The sequence below is a fragment of the Vanellus vanellus genome, assembly GCF_965231255.1.
Source record: "Vanellus vanellus genome assembly, chromosome: 2".
Lineage (NCBI taxonomy): Eukaryota > Metazoa > Chordata > Aves > Charadriiformes > Charadriidae > Vanellus > Vanellus vanellus.
The window spans coordinates 937604-959567 of record NC_138906.1 but is presented as its reverse complement, the minus strand read 5'-3'; the positions used below and the strand labels follow the sequence as shown (position 1 = coordinate 959567).

General features: G+C 44.6%; 1 protein-coding gene across 5 annotated transcripts in view; it reads right to left on the bottom strand.

Moving 5' to 3' along the window:
• Positions 1-21964, bottom strand: part of MAP4 (microtubule associated protein 4) — a 179542-nt gene that overhangs the window by 114086 nt on the left and 43492 nt on the right. For all 5 annotated transcript variants that reach the window (XM_082499280.1, XM_082499281.1, XM_082499283.1 and 2 more), the window contains exons 3-4: positions 11040-11296; positions 44-109 (exon numbers count right to left, since the gene is read on the bottom strand). In XM_082499280.1, the coding sequence (XP_082355406.1) occupies positions 44-109; positions 11040-11277 (304 nt within the window). In that variant the 5' untranslated portion in view covers positions 11278-11296. The remainder of the gene's footprint in view (positions 1-43; positions 110-11039; positions 11297-21964) is intronic.

The following is a 21964-nucleotide window of genomic DNA, read 5'->3' as shown; positions in this document are numbered from 1 at the left end:
AGTAAACAAGCCGACATGTTTCCTTCAGGCTTTAAACACGTACCTGTGTGGTGATCTTCTATTCCATGGTCACCATTTTCTACAACTGTTGGCCCAGAAGCTGAAGTATCTGCAAGAAATTGAAGGAAATGTTAGCACCGGATGAAGTTAATCTTCATCCAAAACTGAAGAACAACATTGTAAGGACAACACTGTAATGTTATCAAACACAGATAATTCCCCAGAATTATTTTTGAAATAAGTTAAGGTACCCACATGGCAGCAACTTAAAACCCAAAAAGGAGAGCTTTTCAATCACAGACAATCTAGTTCCATGATGGAGACTTGAGGCTTAACAACTAGAAGCTTCTTTATTCATACCATTGCTTCAAACTAAGCTTTCCTAAGGGCCACCACTAGACCACCGTGACTCTGGATTTCCTTCAACAATGCTTCACCAAGCCGGTAAACTTTGACAGGCTTGGTGGACGTCAGGCAAGAGCAGTTGACGCTGTTGATCTTAACACCATCTCCTAACATCCTCACTGACAAACTGAGAAAGCAGGGGTGAGGTAACTACATGGTGAGGAGGATGGAAAACTGGCTGGGCAACCAAGCTCAGAGGGTGGTGACAGCTAGCATGAAGTCCAGCTAGAGGCCAGCCACTGGTGGAGTCCCCCAGCAGTTGACACTGGGGCCAATACTGTTCAACATCTTCATTAGTGACCTAAACAATGGAGAAGAGTACACCCTCAGCAAGTTTGCAGATGATACAAAACCGGGAGGAGCAGCTGATACGCCAGAGGCTTGTGATGCCATCCAGAGGAACCCGGACAGGCTGGAGACATGAGCAGAGAAGAATCTCATGAAGTCAACACAGAGAAATGCGAAGTCCTGCACCAAGGGAATAATATGCCCAGGCACCAGCATACACTGGGGGTCAACTTGCTGGAAGGCGGTCCTGCAGGAAAAGCCCCAGGGGTCCTGGTGGCCAACAAGTTGAACACAAACCAGCAACGTGCCCTTACAGCAAAGATCAACAGCATCCTGGGCTGCATTAGGCAGAGACGTTGAGGAGAGTGATCCTTTCCCTCTCTTCAGCACTGTTGAGACACATCTGGAGTGCTGGGTCCAATGTGCTGGGGAGCCCAGCATGAGAGGTGGAACTACTGGAGAGAGGTGAGTGAAGGGCCACTAAGATGATTAAGGGACTGGAGCATCTCTTATATGAGTAAAGGCTGAGAGAGAACTGGGACCATCCTCCCTGGAGAAGACTCGGGAGGATGCGTACAAGCACCCGAAGGGAGGCTGTAAAGGAGCCTAAGGCACACTCTTTTCAATGGAGTCCAGTGACAGGCCAAGAGGCATGAACTAATTCCCCAGAATTTTTAAATATTGGTCCCCTTTAGTCATGACAAGTTTCTCACAGACAAAGCTGTCCTAATACTGTTAGAAAAACGGATCAGAAGACCTCAGTCTCAGCTTTGACAGCACATTGCTAAAGCAGATATCAGGGAGAGATTTAGAGAAGTGTAATTCAGGGTGGAAGACCACTGATTCCAGAAAATAGCATATAAGATACTTACCACCAAGAGACTTAGTCTATCTCATTCTGACATTGTCAGATAAAATTTTAACAGGCACCAGGATTTACACACTGAACCTGAAAACAAGGCAGCAATACGAGACCCAGAGAAAGCTCAAGCAATCCGGAATCAAAGAACGGAGCTCTGCACTTGGCTTTGCCATCTGCTCAGTGGGTCACCTTAGGAAAGCCACTCCGCTAACAGGCAGCTATCTTCAAGCGTGTAATGGTTTTCAAAATGCTGCTTGGAAACTATCGTCAGGAATAATTAGGAATTTAACATAGAATCATAGAACGGTTTGGGTTGGAAGGGACCTTAAAGCTCATCAAGTTCCACCCCCCTGCCACGGGCAGGGACATCTCCCACCAGACCAGATTGCTCAAAGCCCCATCCAACCTGGCCAACATAATAGTGTAATTTTTTTAAAAAGCACACTTGTTTTAATACTAAAACAGCTCTTCCCAATCATCACAATACGCTAGTGAAACTCTATAGTCACCCCATAATCTCTGCACTGGGCTGCTGAAGGTCAATAACTACAATTGCTTAGGCAAACTGCTCAAGGAATTTTATTTATTTCAGGTTCCTGCCTTTGAGGTCAGATTAGGGTGCCCACAAAAGTAGCTGGATTGTGCTGGTATTTATACTGGTGCAGGCTGCCAGCAGTACAGTATTGCTGTAGGCAGCCACCACCACGACAGGTGACTATTACAAGGCCATTTACCTAAATAGAAGATACCATCCTTGCACCAAGTCTTAAAATACTTTCCAATATCTTCTTAAATAAACTATGCTTAGTTTCTAAGAATTTATCCCATTTTCCAGTTGTGAAATAGCGAAGACAAGTCATTGCAAGAATGATCCTGAGTAATATTAGTTAAGCGTAACAAGCGGCACAGGCTCTAACAGCAGTTCAGCTCCTCCGGCCATCAGTTCTGTGTATCATGAAGAAACACTCAGGGCAATGGCTTAAAAAAATCCGGTAAGTAAATAAAAATAAAATCACTCCCAGAGACACACATTTGCTGCTGTCCCTTCCCCAGGCTCGGGCAGTTTTAACACAAAGCTCTGTTACCAGTGTACTTTAGACACACACTTTATGGTTTAATCCAACCTTCCGTAAAGCAAAAGGAAAGTCTTTCCAGTTACTTCAGTAGCTCATCCTGGTGCTTTATGAAGATTCAACATGAACTTGCCAGACAGCTTACAGAAAAACATACACCTACATCCTCTTCAAGTAGCTGAAAATACTACGGGAATCCTTGGACCTGTTTCTTAGCATTTAAACACACCAGCTCCTCCTGCCGTCAGTCTTTACCAGGTCTGGTACTTTCTATAACAGCAGAACCCTCTTAACGAGTAACTGGGAGAACGACCCCCCGTCACTGCATTTACCAATCAGTGCGGGCAAGGAGAAATCAGGGTCACGGGATGGTTTACACAACACTGCTCCACAGCTTCCAAAAGGTACACGCTGGGTATCGCGTGCAGTAACAGGGTCTTACAACGAGATCTCTGAGGAATAACGTTGAGGAGCCACACAGGTCCTGCTGAACCTTCCAGTTAACAGCGAGGAAGTTTAACCCAAGTGCAAGAGCTACAAGTTTTCTTAAGTCCTGCTCAAAGGAGTGTCATAACACTGGTTTAATGAAGGTAGCTGACAACGCCGCTGTAACAGAGGCTTTGCAGGTCTTCTCCAGTCTTCGCTCACACTAGACGTGTCAAAAAATCTTTTGGTGATGGGGAAAATAAACAGCAACCTCCACTACCACAACCCACCGACTCCCTCCCATTTCTTCATGGAATTATTCTTCACAGTATTTAAACTGTAACTGAAAACTTGAGAGCAAGTTCTGTTTTAAACTGGACAAAAAGATCACATATTGCTTTCAGTTTCATTCAAACCTGATTGTTACACTTCGCACAGGCAGTCTAGCCGTTGAAATGTTTCATAGTCCGGTGCCACCATCATCATCCATGCATTAAAAACAGGACTCAATCACAAATATGGCTAAACATATTTGGTCTGCAAGTCTGCGTGCCTACTTTGAGCACTGGCTTTGGGTCGCAGAAAGTGTTCATCTGTAAGACTGGTCTGGTAGCACTTGGAAGGAGCGGTTTGTGCACACTTGAGGTCGGCTTTGCACTGCACATGGTCTACTCAGCGGTGCTTCTGGCAATTCAGTGCATTTCAGCTATTCGGAAAATAAATACTTCATCTGTAGAAAGTTTCATTTAGAGCCTGATCTCCCAGGCAGCAAGTGACCCAGGCCTACTGCCTTCCAGCAAAAAGAAAAGCCAGAGCAACCCACACTCCCCTACCAAGGGCTCTGCAAACTTAAAATGAAACAAAAAAAGACACAAACCCTACCAAACTATGAGTCAAGCCCACCAAACGCTATGGCAGATGAAAACAAGGACAGCTCAAAGCCAGCTGTGTTTCTGGCGTAACCTGCCACGGAGCTGATAGGGCTCTCAAGCCTGTGCAGCTTCTAGACTACAAAGCACTAATACTTTCCTTCAGAGAAGCTTCGTCTCACTCAGTCCCCTACATTCATTTAAAAAAAAAAAAAAATAAATAAAAAAAGAAAAGGTAAGACATACATATTGAAAATCCTATATTTGCTTCAATGGCACAGGAACTAGGACAAAAGAAGAGGTTAAAGCCATTCCTGTCTTTCTTGAAGTGCTGAGCAGTAACCGCAGAGGGCTGCTCCTCTGCCAGCAGCACCATGAGGGGGAAAGCGATTTAAAAAAGAAAAAACTCCAAACACCAGAATGGCAGAGGAACCTGCAAGCGGGTCTCACACAGGCACCAGCTTTTCACTTTCTTAAAAAGCTCTGCAAACGTGCCGGGATAAGCAGGACGCTGTCGCACGTGCATGGTGCGCTCAGGCAAGCCAGGGGCACTCCGAACCAAACACAGAGCCAGGCTAAATCTGAAAAAGATTGGGGCTCAACAGTGGGTTCCCAAATGAGCAGAAGAATCAGGAATGCCATGTCTTGCCTTCCGCTCTTCTTGGGAAAGATGAAAAGCAGGAAAATGGTTTCCTTTACAGTTTTAGCTTTTTTGGAAGACAAGCTTCCAGAAAAGTCAGGTCAAATCAAACAACTCCATCCAGCATCAGTAGTTTTGGGGTTTATGCCTCCGAAGGTCAGCTCCTTGGGAGCAAATCAAACTTATTTTAGTTAGGTAGGGTGCAAGCGTGAAAGGACCCAGCGATCTGCCCGGGGCCAGGTCCCCTCCCCTCCTATTCTAAATTGCATAAAACCAAAACCATGTCAAGATGTTGTAACTACATAATCCTCACCAGAATCACAAGATAGTATTTGCATCTGGCCAGTGGATCAAAGGATTGTTTTTATATAAACAAATTTAAGGCAGCATTCGCTAAACCGATAATCTCAAGCAAATGGACAGTGCCAATATAAAACCCCGTAATCTCCAGCGGTGACTTGGCACAGCGCACACGGAAGCATAACCGCAACTGAGCACGTTTGCAGCATCAGACCCGCAGCCTGCTCTGTCGTAGGCATGGCATACCTGAGGGCAAAAAGAAAAAAGAGCTCTCAACAGGCCGGGGAGGGGGTGGATGGGTTGGGGATGAGATTCCTTTTGCATGTTTTATCATCCCATCACACACTCATGTGTGCAGACTTGGTTGAATGCAACTTCATCTGAGAGCTTAGACAAAAAAAAAAAAAAAAAAAAAAAAAAAAATACAGGAGTGAGAATAAAAATGCTGATAAACAGAGTGCCATACAGTCAAAGCTAACTGGTAACTCTCAAACCCGTCGCTTAAGCTATTTCAGTTTCTATGTTTAAATACTCTGTCTCAAAATGGCTTCCAAAGAGCAGTCAAGCTCATCCTCTCCCAGTCACCAAAAAAAAGCCTTAGATCTTTGCTTGCCCTCTGGCATTCCAATAGCACATAAACGCTCAGTTCGGATGTTTAAGCTTCTCTTTCTCACCATGAGAATTAACGAGAATTTGAATTCAAACGGAAGGCAAGGCTTGCTTGGGTCTGCGTGTCAGGGACGCCAGGGCTCTCAGAAGCACACGCGTACTGTCAGGCGGGACTGACGGAAGCACAGCGGCACGGGCAGGGCTGGTGTGCGAGAGCAGGGCAAGGAGACCAGACACTAACTTCCACCAGGATCCCTCTCCCCCACCCCACCCTCACACCTCTCCTGGAGGGTTTAATCACCACGTCTGCCCACTGGCTGCCGGTGAGGGGACCGAACCCAAGACGTGAGAGAACCCCAAGTGAAGGTCACTAATTGAGCACAAATATTACTTGAGTGATGCTAATTCAGTGCAAAGCAGCAGAGCTAGAAAAAGATTAGTTTTGCTTTGTGAGCTGGAACAACTAGATGAATTTCCCCACTTCAGTTCATAAAACATGGAAAATTTTCAAGAACGCTTTGGCTTATCAAGACAATACTTCAGGCACTCCATCCTCCTTAAGAAAATGGAGGTATATTATGTAGTTAAGCAACTCGCCCCAAGATCCAGGCAGCTTTACAATATAATCTGCATTTTAGACAAAACCCACCCTCACACTGCAATATGCTCCCTACAGACGGGCACAAGGCTCCGTGCGGAAATGAACCTGCAGTTTGGGCAGCTGGACCCCGAGACGCTGGGAAAGCACCCGAAACCTGGGGCAGAGCACACACGGCTTAGGAGCGCACATTAAGATATCACCCGGGTCTCTCTGAACTGTTTGAAGGTTTATTTCACAAGTGTCACCCAGATCTGAGAGGGCACTCAGATTGTGCTAAATATTTGGGTTTGTACAAAAAGGTAATACAAGGATTTATACTAACTGGAATTTTTAACAGTTTTGGGGCAGAAATGGGGATGAACAGACTGTGAGAGGGAGAAGGTGTTTAATGTCTCATAAGAGATAAATATATATATCTCAATATTATTTGCTGACTTTTTTTAATCCCTCTGAAACTTTGGGATATATGGAGCATTCTCCATCCTCAGTTTCACATGTGACAAAGTCGTTAAGCTTTCCTTTACAAAAGCAAAGCCTGCTGCCTTCTGCAACAAAGGTGCTCGCTCCTGGTGCGGAAAGGGGGTAAAAGGAACTGGAAACGTGGTTTTGCCTCGGGTTTCAGGCTCCGGCGCCGTTTCGTCTCCATACCAGGGGAGGATGGCCTGCTCTGCTGTGCAGCAGTGTCTGTCCAGCAGCATCACGCAACGCCGGCAGAGCCATCTCGTGGCGACACACGTGCTTGAAAAAAGCCCCAAAGCCACTGCCCATAGCAAATTAAAAGCATTTCATCACTTACATGATGCACAGTATTTGTTTCCCTATTAAAAAAAAAAAAAACAACACATATACAAAGTTAGACTAGTCACCAAGTTTGTGAACAGAGTGAAAGAATGCAAAATATGCATTTACTGTGCAGAAGGCCACGAAGAGCTATGACACGGATCTAGCTTTGAAGGCAATTCCTCAACAATAACACCATCAAACATTTCGGAAACGATATTGGTCCTCACTTGAGCTGAAACACTTCACAGGAGCACTGCTGCCTGCTGTGAGCTATTACAGCACAGTATTTTCCTTCCAGCTGGAACTTGCTCCCACCCAAACATCTCTGCCTTTGCACTTCTGGATGCGTATCCCTCACTTCACACGAGCACCCTAACGAGAACGGCTGCTCCAGCCTCCATCACTTTAATTGGAAGCTCCACGGGCCCCTCTGAACTCCTTGGAGCCTCAGACCCGATACGGAAGGCTGGCTGCCAACAGCACAGCACACCCCCAAAGCGATCCTTCAGGGTTACGTAAAGCCCACAATGTCATAAGAGGATTACCCCAGAATTTGCCAAATTATGATGTCCAGCCAGGTGCCAGAAAGAGTAAAACCCTTTCTTCTTAAGCCATGCCTTTCCAGTGATATTTTTAAAAGTTAACTGTTATTAGTGCTTTATTCCAGGACAAATTTATAGGTGACCATACTACTACTTATCACATCTCCCTCTTCTCTACCTCTCTGTACTCACATAGTTCACCCAGGTCCATGATGGGGGCCCATCTGATCCTTAAACTTGCCTAATCTGGCTCCTGGGTTTAAGAAAAAAGTGAAAGAAAAACCTTGAGCAGAGATGGAATAGCTCGAGCCTGACAGGACGTATGATTAAACCTCTTCTGACTGGGGAAAGGCAATCTCAGTAGCAGAGACTGTGCTGTCTGAACATATTCGTGCCTTTTAACATAAATAAATTAACAAGCGGGGGCTGAAAAGCCTGATGCATGAAAGCTACTCTTCTCCCTCAGGAAAACAAAGCTATTTGCAGTCATATTTGGAGTCGGGGACATCGAACTCTTGCCGTCTTTCACATAGCAGTCCCCCCTCCCCAAGAACTTCATGTTATACTCCAAGAACCGCACTAGAACAACACCCAACACCCCCATTAGGACCTTGTAATATCTCACCCAGGCTCGTTTTCTCTATAGCCTCAATAAAAGCAAGTACATTAAGTTTTACTACATATTTTTATAAAACAGTTCTAAACATTGAAGAAATCTCATGGAAGAAATAGGTATCCTTACACTTCAGGGAAAACCAGATTAGACAAATAATCCCATGCACAAATCCAGGCTGGGTGGAGAAGGGCTGGAAGAGCAGCTCTGAGAAGAAGGACCTGGGGGTGTTGGCTGATGAGAAGCTCTACATCAACCAGAAATGTATGACTGCAGCCCAGCAAGCCCCCGGCATCCCGGGCTGCATCCCCCGCAGCGTGGCCAGCAGGGCGAGGGGGGGATTGTGCCCCTCTGCTGCGCTCTGCTCTGGGGAGACCCCCCCGCAGTGCTGCCTCCAGCTCGGGGGCCTCAGCGCAGGAGAGACATGGAGCTGGTGGAGCGGGGCCAGAGGAGGCCCCGGAGCTGCTGGGAGGGCTGGAGCCCCTCTGCTGGGAGGACAGGCTGGGAGAGGTGGGGGGTTCAGCCTGGAGAAGAGAAGGCTCCGCGGAGACCTCCGAGCCCCTCCCAGTGCCTAAAGGGGCTCCAGGAGAGCTGGGGAGGGACTCTGGATGGGGGAGGGGAGCCGTGGGACGAGGGGGAACGGTTTGACACTGAAAGAGGGGAGATTGAGATGAGATCTGAGGAAGAAGTTTTTTGCCATGAGGGTGGTGAGCCCCTGGCGCAGGTTGCCCCGAGAAGCTGTGGCTGCCCCATCCCTGGAGGTGGTCAAGACCAGGTTGGACGGGGCTGGGAGCAACCTGGGCTGGTGGGAGGTGTCCCTGCCCAGGGCAGGGGGTGGAACAAGATGATCTTCAAGGTCCCTTCCGACCCAAACCATTCTATGAAATAAGACATAACAGGATCAGATCCTAACACTGGCCTGTAGTAAATTGACACTGGCTTCAACTGCCAAGCACGACAGCCCTTCTCCTCCTGGTACAAGGTGGGAAAGCAGGAAAAACACTATTTTAGCCACTCAAGGCATACAAGCTCTCCAATTTCTTCAGTTAGTGTCTTGTTTGCATCTTGCCAAAGATGTAGATAATGCTCATAACTGTTCTCCAGCTATCCCAAAAAAGGGAAAAACAAATCTCCAAACCTAGAACAAGAAATTGCATCCCCCCCTTGCTGTGCAGGAGGGAAACAAGTCCTGCTCAAGCAAACAACTGGTTGTACAGCCCGGGAAGGCACTGGGGAGGGGAAGGGGGGTGGAAAAGCCAAGAGATGCAGATGAAGAGTCCGTCCCAGAGATCGCCAGTGTTAGCCCCAGTGGCTGTCCCAGCCCTGCCCACGGGAACAGCAGTTTTCTCACGGGGAGTTCAGCGAGTTTTCATTACTGAGCAAACCCAAAAGGCCTTGTTCTATCTGCTTCAAGAATCTGGTGGTTTGAAATCCTGAGTTAGGATGGTAATGTTCAAAGGATACATGTCTGGGAGGACACAGCTTAAGGAACTTGTATTTTAAAACAGTATTATATAATGATTTTAACACTGAGAAATTCTGGTGCTGAGACAATTTAAAATCTGTAACTTCTAGAACAAAGCATTATTTTTAAAACATCCTTAAACCATATGCAAAAGTGTTAACAAGTCTTCATGTTTCTCTGTTACTCTCACTTCTGCAATGCTAAAATATAAACCACCTACCATTAGAGGTACTGTAATTGACTATAATAATACACAGCTGAATTGACCAAAGCTCAAAGTTTTATAACCTCTTTGCCTACTTCCATCCTTCCTGCTCGTTTGTCACCATTTAACAAACTATGTTAGTATGGAAAATTCAAAATTAAGTCTTCTGTATTACAAGCCACCTGATGCACTTCTATACAATGCAAAGTACCTTAAACAGACCAGAAATTCCCATTGCCTAATTCCCCATACTGTAGTCCTGGAGCTCCTGAGGGGTGATCATTACAAATTTTTTGCACATCCCACTTTCATCAACATTGATGAGCATCAACATTTGATGGGGGGGGGGGGGGGAGAAAGACTTCCTTCTGAAAGAAGTCACCAGGAGGTTACCTGTCCAGGAACAAACATTTTCTTCTTTTACATAGCACAGATTAAGGCCAAAAAATAAATAGAAAAAAAACAAAGGCACTACTTGTGACAGGTGACCAGCCCCACTTGGCTGGGGGGGGAACACCACACAGGCAAAGATACAAAGAATTTAAGTTGCTTACTGAGAAAGATACCTAATGGATAAGCCCCAAATCTCACTGGCTTCCTTTTTACTCAGGTAGGGAAGCAAGTATCTGTTGAAACCTCTCCTTTTTCTAAGTAGTTTCTGATGAAGTTATTAACACCAATAAAATATCAGCTGGGCTAGTAAGTGCTCATAACCAGCAGAGACAGCACCATCTTTTGCTATATACGCACATAACCAGCATATACACGCATCAAGAAATCAAAATAAGTAGACCCTCAGATCAATGGAGAATCAAAAGCTTTAGACATGAAACATTCAAGCCCGAAGCTGACAAACAGCACGGACCTTATGAAGACACCAATCTGCAGACCTCACCACCAGCAAGTCAGCAATCTCCACACCTCAGATTTGCCATTACCCAGACTGGTGGTATCTTGCACAGTTGTAGTATTTTGAGATGGAAAGCACTGTGCGCGCGCGCGCGTGTGTGTGTATATATATGTGTATATATGTAAAAGCATAGCAGTCACACATGTTGGACAGTGCTTTCTCCAAGACGCCCAAGGCAGCCCACAAAACATTAACATAAAAAATAGCACCTTCTGTGGACTAGTAGCGATAGCTTATTTTACAGGTTGAAGAACTAAACAGAAGGCAGAGTAGAAAAACAAGAAACAGGATTTGATGTCAACCTTTGCTTTTCAAATAAACTGTTCAAACTAAAACCAGCAACATACAAAAGCCGTGCTTTAGCAGATCTGGCAATATGATCACAGAACACTTTTCCTTGTTATGCTCAAGTGATGCAGCTTTTTGGTCTTGTGCTTTAGACACTTACGTTCCACCTGAATACCATCTGCATGAGGTTTGCTTTTTGGTTCCTGGCTCCCAGCTTTTGCATCATCATCATCCAGCAGAGGAACATAGTCTGTTTTATCTACTGTTTCTCCAACCACATCGTCAAATTTCTCTGCTTCCAGAGTGGCAATGAAGTCCCTTTTCACTTCTTCCTCAATCTCAGGAGGCGGCTCTGTCAGAGCATCCGCAAGACTGAGGTTGTGATCCAAGTCAGCCATGCTTTAGCACCGTTGCAACCTGAAAAGCGATGTGGGGAAGAAAAAGAAACAATCAGTTTAATAAGAGACCTTTTAAGCTTACTCAGAGTTTGATGTTGACAACTGCATGCCTCCTGTGCCATAACACAGTAAAATGTTTGTTTTAGTGCTCAATAATTCCCAGGTGTTTACAAAACCCCCACACCAGTACCCAAACAAGCAGCTAGATCAGCTAAATCAGGTTTTACTGCACAAACATTCCATTTCATGTGATGTTTTATCAGAACCTTAGCAAAGAAAAAAAAAAAAAAAAAGAAAAAAAAAACAACAATACCTGACCAGCATAAACACAATCTGACATCGATTTCTGCCTTGCCCTAGATCCGAGAGTTAATTACATATCCTCAGCAGCAGAAAGAGAGAAATGACGCAAGCGAATTTAGTTCTTGGGTTGGACTCCCCCCAGCCTCTCCTGTGGAGATTAGGATTTTACCTAATCTCTGATGTATACTTCAGTGATGCTTTTGATCCCTTTGATAGGGTCCTGTAGCATGTTTATGTCCTCAGCGAACCCCGCTAATACCAGCGAACCCACTCTAGCCCTGCAATTTGTGCTGGAAGGTGAAGTTTTAGTAATGTTTACATGAAAGTATGTAGGAAAAGTACACATTATATATAAAACTATAAATTGGAAAAAAAGCAGGAAGAATCACCGTTTATCTTTTCCTCCCCGATTTGTATCTCAGCATTCAATTTAACTTCCTGGCCCTGAAGAGAAAGATGTACCTGAACGGATTCATCTGTTTTGCAGCTGAAGCTTTCAGGTTGGCATAACAAATATACCCACAAACATTGTTTTTTTTTTTTTCCCCCCACACATTTCATCCTTTTGAAGTTATTATTAGGAACAACAGCCAACAAACACTGAAGGAAATTTATAGGAGCAAAACCCACCGCTTCTGATTGACACAAGGCGCCTTTCTGAAACTTTTCTGAAACTTTCAGGGCAGCGTTAGGCACTGTTCTAAACACACGACACTACCAAAACAGCGAAGACACCAAAAGCTCTAGTCATACACTTTAGCCATTTGCAGAAATCGTCTGGTACAAACTGTGAAAACCAGAAGCATAAAGGGCCATTAGTATCTAAATTGGCATACTTACAACTCCTACTACAGTAGCTCAGCCTCCTTTAATTTTGGTCTACGTTTGGAAGCACAAAGCAATTTGCTGCTGATCTGTATTACTCTATTAGATGCACAATCTGTGCAGAGACTCTCCCATTATTGAAAGATTTACTCTATTTTAGGAGGCTGGCAAGCCAGCACAGAATCGCTTGGATGAGAATTAGTAGAGAACAAGGACATGGAAACAACAAGTTCGGAGTTCCACCAACAAATTCATCCAAACAGAGAGATACGAAGGAGCTTAGGTAAAGGGATTCATCATTTTACAACCAATTCTCACTACATTGGACAAGAACCACCAAGCCACACTAGGGAAAAAAAAAAAAAAAAAACACCGAACATAGAGCCAAAGATACAGGACTGGACACGTAGAAAGGCACAGACACTCACAAGAATACACAATGGGCATTTGTATGTGTTGGTTAACGAAGGGCTGACCCAAGCGGCCGCTGTGCAGCAGTCCGGGGTCACTGACTTCCATGGGGATGGCAGAACACAGATCCTCTTGTTCCGAAATCACAAAGGCTCCTACTCCTTGAACTACAGGCAATTCTTCGTCAGCAGTATACAGCCACCGACACATACCTACAGGCTCAAGCCTGTATACGGCAATATTTCGCATTCTTTATAAACAATGGTATCACACTGATATTGTTGTTTATGTAATTGCATGCAAGGATATTATGGAAACGAATTCAGTTAAATCTATTCTTTTTTTCTTTAACAATAAAAGGTCAGACTTGAAGCCAGATCAGACTTCAAGCAGCAACTGCAGTTTTTGTTAGTTTAGATAAAGGCCCTGGAGAATTACCACTTATGGAAATCCAGAGGTGAAAGGTTTGGAGCTCCAAACCCTTTGTGCAGGGTCACAGTTGAATGAATTATTGCTATTAAAAAAGCCATCTTTATACTTAAGTGAAAGAGTCTTGTTTAAAAAAAAAAAAAAAAAAAAAAAAAAAAAAGCTTTCTTTCAGAGTTCCATACCAACAGTATATTCAAGACACACTGTCTTACCCCCACCCGGTTTACAGATCTGCACGCAACTGAGCACATTACCCTTCTCTGCGCTCCAACCAGGGAAGTCAGTCACTTCCAGAAGTTTGATCTTTGCACTGCCCAGTCCCTTCGAAGGAAGAAATAGGGCTCTTAAGCAGTCATCTTTTCAAGCATGTCCTCCCTTGCTTTCAACTTGAAAGGGAAATGACAGCTTTTGGGTCAGTCAATCTCAAAAAAAAAAAAAAAAAAAAATATATATATATATATATATCTATGAACTTTTCATCATTTTCTTCTGAAAATGTCATTTAGCATAAGGAAGAAAAACAATATTTAAAATTTTCAACAAGCTGCTTCATGTTGGTACTAGGAACCGCAAGAATCAAGACTATGGTCGGAAAATAGCTACAGAACATCCAATAGCTTGGGGAATAAGCAGGCAAAGGCTGGAGTGAACGCACCAGATGCCAAAAGAAAAGTCCAACTCCTGTTCTTCATGCCGGGTCGGGCTGAATCAGGCTCCACAGATGTCAAGTCCTTCATGTTCACAGTATCGCATTTGGTGCGGAACCAGCGCCAGCACAGCAAGGTTTACCCGTCAAGAACCTGAAGCTTTATATAAATGGCATTTAGGAAAACCTCTCTTTTTAACCTCACTCCAAATGCTCATTAGCAGTAGATTACAGTCCGTAAACTGAACTATCAGCTCACAATTTTCACACATTCACTTCAGATTAAACATTCCTGCTATTTTAGTGTCAGGAACACAGAGTGGCCTTTTAGGAGCGTTTCTTCTTGACAGCTTAATTTAGGGTCTGCCCAAATAGCAAGTCATCGCCATCCTCCCACTCTAATGGAAACTATTACCCAACTACTTTCTAGAGAGGCCTTTTAACATTTAGCATCCCCTCCCCTGCATGGTCAAACCCAATAACCATCCACAGCCGAGACCAGACAGCGCAGAAACACGCATGGCCATAATCACCAGTCTGCAGTCAGAGCAAGCTTATAAGCAGTATTTAGATGGCCCAGAAATTATTTAGTCCTCATTCCACAGAGATATTCAGCCACCTTTCCCTAGACCTAAACAATTGCACTTCAATTAACTGAGACACTACCTCCGGAGCCCCATGGGCAGCAGGAGCTGCTGTGCGAGTGGGGCTAGGGAAGCAGTTAGGAACTCTTAAACCCAAATCAAGGCTAATCCCACCCAGATCAGCCCCCAGAATGTGAGTGGCAGGGGGCTGGAACTAGATGATCTTTAAGGTCCCTTCCAACCTGAACCATTCTATGATTCTAGGAGTATTCCACCACAAGCAACTGAGGGATTCATATCACGCTGGTTTTGGTCCACATATATGGTCACACTTTATGAAACAGATACCGTAAAATAGCATTGCCGATGTCTCCATCTCAGACCTACATAGGAACTGGGACACTAAAGCAATCTAGTTTCTGGGAAAAAATAATAATGAGGTTATGCAGGCTTATCAGCAGGACATTTCCTTGCCTATATTTAACCTAATAGGGAATGCAGAAACTATGTATAAAAAAAAAAAAAAAAATCAGCATAACTAATAAAAGCCATTTTGCATTTTTGTAGCAAATACAGAACTGGTATCTCAGGCACGTAAAAGCACCTGGCAAATAATGAGCTGCCTAAACCCAAAGCACCACACTGGCTCCAGAAAGCCTTCTACAACCCAGGCAGGGACAGAGGACAGCCAGACCACCACTGGGGTTGGACTAGAAGTCATTTCTCTGCTTTCCATCTCCGATGTTAGCGCAGCCAAACTAGATTAATTCCCACATTCCCAGTTTGAACTTATAGAGTTAACCAAGACAAAAGGAAAATAAGTATATTGCACAGATTCTGCCCAAGGGCAGAAAGCAAATCTGAAGCCTGTTCATGTGTTGACCAGCTCAGCAAGACAGAGGTTTCCTACACCATTTCCATTCATATGGAACCCAGTTACCTACGTGCAGGAAGCACTCAAGAATCCTCATCACGATGCACCTTAACACACTGCATTACGAAGCTATGCAAATCAGACATGAACACAGTACAAAGAGTATGAATCCTGACATTAACTTTTAAGATGAAAGGGCAAAACTGAGGAATGACTGAGGTTTCCGAAGGCAGCATTTTAAAAATGTATTAAATAATTCTTCAGCTGCAAGACAGCTGCTGAGGCCCCCCCTGTTTGTTAAGTAACAGAGGGAGTAACAGCAGCGATGGTGTAACACCAACTTGTGTGACTCAAGATTTCTATCTCTGGAAGAGCCTCAGAGGAGAGTCAAGTCCTCCCTGAAGAATGGCAAGTTAGGTAGGTATTTTGCCCAGAGGAAAGGTGTGGAAAGGAGCCAACCATCGCGTTATCAGTCCCACAGTGACAGCTGGACTACAGACCAGGAAAAGAGTTTTCCTGTAGCTAGACATTCCTCAAGTCCATTCCAGGAAATCTTCAAATTATTCCACAGCAAATAAATCATATTCCTTTAATTAACACTTTTTTTTAATTAAAAGAAAAGAATTGTTTAGACCTCTTCATGTTCCAGCAACAGCTGATCTGTTACACCCAGTATTTGCCCCATCTGTTCATTTTTATGCTTAGAATCTTTGTGTACCCAGTGAATAACCTGTTCCTTTAGACAAATAAAATCCATCTTCTTGTTAGCTAATCTGAAAGATACGGAAGAGTTATTTTAATCTCTTGCCCATATCACAGACCCCCTGTCCTGGTCTCTCGTTCCAGACAGCCCTTACTGTTTACCCAATTCAGTGAGCCTCTCCCTTTCCAAATGAGCTCCTTTCTGGGTGTTCCCACCATCTTATTTGATGTTTGGCCACATCCACGAGGTTGACCTTTGCTAATATACACAGAACTTATGCTCTGCAAACCAATTTAGAGAGTGACAGACTCACAACATCCTAGAGATCCCAAAGAAGTTCGACTGGCACTTCCTTGCATGAGTTTCACTTTAAGTGACCCAGTGGAATAACTCCCAAGAAATATCATCTCATCCAGCCACCCTCTGAAAGCAGAAGCAAGACAAACAGCTCTTACTTGCACAAAGGCACAGCCTCTAGCTTCCCATCTAGGGAAGAGTGGAATTTGTTTCCCGACCTTTGTATTTCCATTTTGTAGCTTCCTTAACTGCACTGCTGTGTACATGCCTCTGGGCACGCACAGCCTTTGAGCTTAAAGTTATGATCAGTCTGACCCAGATTTTGCACACCTCGTCTGAAGACAGAGACAGGGGAGAGCAGGCAAGTGTGGGCAGGGGGTGCTGCCCACAGAAAGAAACGGAGACACTTGAAAACCTGTGAACTGTTTAAACAGAATCATACTTGGCACAAGATGCTGACTGACTTCCCTCAGGTTTTTGGCAGAGGGAATAGAAGATTTTCCCCCGGGGCAGCGTACCCAGGACAGGTACCAGCCCCTGCCAGCGGTGCACGGCGGAGCGCCTGCCAGCCCCGCAGTGACACAGCGCACAACGCGTCTCGGCGTCCCGCAGGGATGCCGCCCACGAAGCAGCTCTGTGGCTCTGTCCTCTACCAAGGGAGCTGCGTGCAGCCGCTCCTCTTCCTCGTAACGCCGATCTGGATAGGCAGTGGCTGTATCCCTATTAGTATTAACTATATATTCTCCCCTACCAAAGTGAAGTTCGAGCAACCTTTATGCCAGAGGTAACAGACATTTATTCACAAAAGTAGCACATCTAAGAGGAAAACGAAGTGAAGCAACATTTCCTTGCTTTTTGTTTGTTTAAATCTGATGCACAGATTTAGGAGAAGCATGTATATTGTTTCATCAGATCCACTTGCTCCTTTAAAATTAGCTCCTAACTACATACAGAACAAAATCCCCGACTGGAAGAAACAGGGACAGCTCAGTCATAATTCCCATTTCTCTTGTCATAAGTCAGCTTGCTTTTCTTAGCTGAGCACTCGGCAGCGGCCGTTGAGGCAGAAGAAAACAGGATAGCAGGGAGCAGATAATATGCTAAGTCATCTTCCTTCGCAGTGTCCTGAAGGGAGTCTTCCATGAAAAGTGTCCTGGTTTGATGTCTGCATCAAGGTTTCCAAAGGAGAGGACACATCAGTGAATCAAGTTGCCCAGGTTTTTTTCCATTTTATTTTTTTGCAATTTTGGGGGGCAGAGTGAATCAGGGGGATTAATTTTTATTTTTATTTTTTAAAGTTACATAAGGTAAGATCTTGGCTTTATTTTTAATGGATGTTCTGAGTTGCAGGAAATCACTCAAATTACTAGAAGCTTCTTTTCAGAGGTAGAGAGATGCAGGTCAAGGGATCTTTATTGAAGTCTTTCCAACATCACTTACAAATTCAAGCTCAACTCACTTGCTAGAAAAACCAATGCAACAGCCTCAAAATGGGTGTCCTGAGTTACAGGCTTACATTCAGGAGTTAGTTCCCCAAAAATGCAACGATGTACAGTCACCATCTCACCAGCGGAGGGAAGGCCGTCCACTCCAGATGCTCAAGACCTGCCAGACGAGCGTAAGGACCCCACACCACATTCATCATCATACTACTAGTTAAGAAAAAGACTACTGATATTTCCATAGCAAAAAATCAAACACTAATGGCACACTTTGAGCAGCCATTCAAACTGGAGTGCAGCTTTCTCGTAACTCCTATGAGCTGAAGCAGAGCGCCATTTCCATCATGCGTGCTGCCAACCTCCACGTCACTAAGGGTCTTGCTTATGTAAGGCATTGCATACAATCTCTTATTACTAATTTCAAATGTATGTTTGGACTTTCAGCAACATCAAGATTTCAGTTAGAGTCACGTCATGCAAAACCACCTTCTCCTTCAGACAACACATAAATACAGCAAGAGAGTTTCCACCTATTATTTATACAGCTTAAGTAATTGCCTCCCTCCTTTATGAAGGACAAAAGAAGTGGCAAGTACAGAGACAGGAAATTTGGGGCATTTGTTGGTTTTACGCCTGGATTGCTGCAACAGACAAAGCACTTGTAGAGTTGTCTCACTTCTCAGCACAAATTCTCCAACAGCTTTCTGGCTAATCTAAGTACATAGAATGTGTTAAATAAGTCCCTGAACCTCTGTGCTCCCGTAGGTAAGAAGTCAAGAAGTGCACAACTCAAGTAAAGGGAAAAAAGTTCCTATTATTGCCTCCCCAGAGAAACACAAGAACAACGTAGGCATTTCCCCTCAGGGCTACCCAGCCACAGTGCACACTATCCATCACACAGGCAGAGTTCGGGAACCAGTGATGGACGTGGCGGTACTGCAGAGGAGTGGGGACACGGCAAGATGTCCCCAAGAACCCTGGGCTTTTATACAGAAGTCAGGGCCACTGAACCACACACTAATAACCACAAAATAGCTCCAAAGGCTTGACGCAAATCTCTGTTCACTTCCACAATCACTTTATGGCCACACACAAGATAATAAACACGATGTTTTAACTTCTCACTTCAGAGAGGTTTAGCGAAGTTGTGATTCAGCTCGTCAACAGAACTTCAACGCCAGGGCACAGCTTCAGCCACTATTACTGCCTCACGAGACAGTTTGCTCAGAGTCATTTCCTCTTCCTCGTCTGGTCTCTCACTACTTCCACTTACCAGGTCACTCATAACCTTTCCCTCAGCTTTTGATTCAGGCTGCTCGTCTCACCTGAGCTTCTTTTCCTACAGGAAAAAGCCTACGCAACAGAACAGGTTAAACAAGCTCCAAGTGATGCTACACATGCACTGAAACTATCCTGGAGATTCTCAAGCTGCCTGTAGCCTGTTCGGTTGCGGGTAACTGAACTGCACGTGAGGCACACAAGGAGCCAAGACAGATCCAAGCAGATAAGGAAATGAGTGCTCCAAGCACTGCTGGTCTTTTGCTTGGGAGGGGACAGTTGAAGTAAACCTGTGAGCAGGCATGACTATGAGCAAAACCACTGGATATGGGTAATGTCTTGGGTGGAACCCACACATATGTACTTTGGACAAGGAAAAAAGCCTAAGTCAGAAAAGGAAACAAGCCCAAGGAAGTGGAAGGGGACAGGCAAAAGAGGAAAATGAACACAAGAGCCACATGACGACTGAGCAGAAGCTTGACTGTGGTACGCTTGGTAGTCAACTTCCCACTTCGCAACACAGCTCTAAGATGGGAAAGCTGCATGTTGATCTACATACGGACAGAAGGGAAAACAGCACAGTTCTCTGCCAGGTAGGTTTGCGAACTTTTCTAGGCAGTGGCCACAAAGACAAGTTGGGAAGCAGCGACAGTTTCAGCTGAGACCCAAACTAGAGGATCAGGAAAACACGAGGCGATTGCAGAGACTCTGCAGAAGATGCTCAGGATGGCTGCAGGCGGGCAGGGAGCTGCGAGCACTGCAGGTGGTGAGCACGGTCTGCATGCCAACTGCGCTTCGTTAACACTATTAGTCATTCACTTTCATGGACATGTTAATATTTTGAATAAACAAAGACCAACTGTCAGAGCAGAACAGAAACCACCACAGTGAGGCCAATAGACCACGACAGGGAAAGTCATTTGAACAAAACGAGCTCTAGCTGACAAAGGCCATTTTTTTTTAATGCTGTACCTTCAACTTTTATAAACTGCAACTTCAGAATTCCAAAGTTGACGGCATAAAAGTGCAGTTATATCGATTTCATGTTGCCTTGTAAGAGTCTACATAATTCTGCTTTTTATTCAGTATTTCCAAATAGTATCCCTCAATTTGTAGGGTTTCATTACTTGGGATACAAGCCATTTCTCCCCCGTTTAAAGTAAAGCATTTTTTTTGCTGTTAATTGGTACTGCAAATGTCCCCAACTCCTACAACTAGATTGCATACCAGTCTTTTTAATGAACATCTCTGCTCCATAAGCTTGAAACATTTTCATGAACTAGGCTTCCCTTAAGAAAGCAATAGCGAAGCCAATGAGGTACGCACTCACCATATTCAATTATTCAGATGACGTGTGAATTAGCAAAGTAAGGCAGCAGACGGTCTCCCAGTATTTGTGCATCTTCAGTAATGTTAAAAAGATTCTCTCAGTTTTCTGGAGATTTGAGACGACTTCTATTTTCTTCCTGCCTTCCAGACATACATAGCTCAGAGAGCCGACACTTCATCAAACGATAAAGTCTACAAAGATAACTGGGCAGAAATCCTAAACTAGCCAGAGGAAAGCTGTAAAATAACCTCCTCTCTCCACATGCGCATCTCCTACTTGCTGTCAACATAAAAGCCATAATTAAAGTCAGCCTACAAGCTGACAGTCCAAAATTTCTCAGGTTTACTAAAGCTACATTTCAGTTTATAGCCACTCTTTTTAGATGCAGACATTCACTTAAAATTATCTGTACTTGATTTCACAAGAAATAAACCATTTTTCTTTAAAGTAAAGGGACTTCAAAAGAAGCTGCAGGGACCAGGCGAAGGCTGTGCAGGGGAGGTTATGGCACAAGGACAATTCAAGGCTACTTTTCTCAAGTATAGGTAGACAAATTGTAACTTGAGGAAAATCAGCGTGATTTGTCTTGCTAGAGAGGATGCTTCCCAGCCCAACTGATGCAATGATGAGACATCGGCTTTGCATCTCCAGTACAGCAGTGACACCTCCAACATAAGCCAGGTCTGCAGAGGGTGTTTGAGACAAGTTACACAACATCAGGTAATGAAAAGCTCTTGAACGCAAATAAAAACTTCACTGGAGCTGGCTAGAAGGAAGACTATTGTAAGAGCTACTAAACACTGAAATACCTGGAATCATGGAACCGTCTAGGTTGGAAGGGACCTTGAAGAGCATCAAGTCCAACCATCAGCCCAACACTGCCAAGCCCACCACTAACCCATGTCCCTCGGCACCACGTCTGCCCGTCCTTTAAATACCTCCACAGATGGCAACTCCACTACTGCCCTGGGCAGCCTGTTCCAATGCTAGGAAAGGACTATATGTATTTACAGCTGCAACAAAAGCGATGAGATTCCATGGCTGGTCCACCCTCTCCAGGGCAGAACCCTTGTGATCCAAGATGAGGCTTCTCAAGAAACTTTAGCCTTATCCCAGCAAGGATAGATCATTGTGTTACTTAGCCTTCCCACCTTTGCACTTGCATCTACAGCAGACTCTTCAAAGACAAATTCAATGCTCTGTACTGCTCACTCGAAATACAAGCTTTGCACCAGCCAAAAGAACACGCTATTATAGTGATCTCTATCCATGAGGAAGACGAGTCACTCTGACACATAACTTGGCTGCAATTTAGTATAGGCATTGATCTCGTCACAGATTTCAACAAAATAGAGGTCTCTGGTGATCCAGTGCGTGACAATACAGGCCAAAACCTCTCAGCCATCAAAGCCTCTGCTGTTTTACCCAGTGTCATTTGCTGCTTCTCATCCTGACGTTTAATGCATCCCAAACACAGGGAGACCAAGTACAGCCACCCACACAGCCGGGCTCCTGGCGAGAGACCACCTGCGAGGGCAGAAACTCTCCTGCAGATTCCACTACAT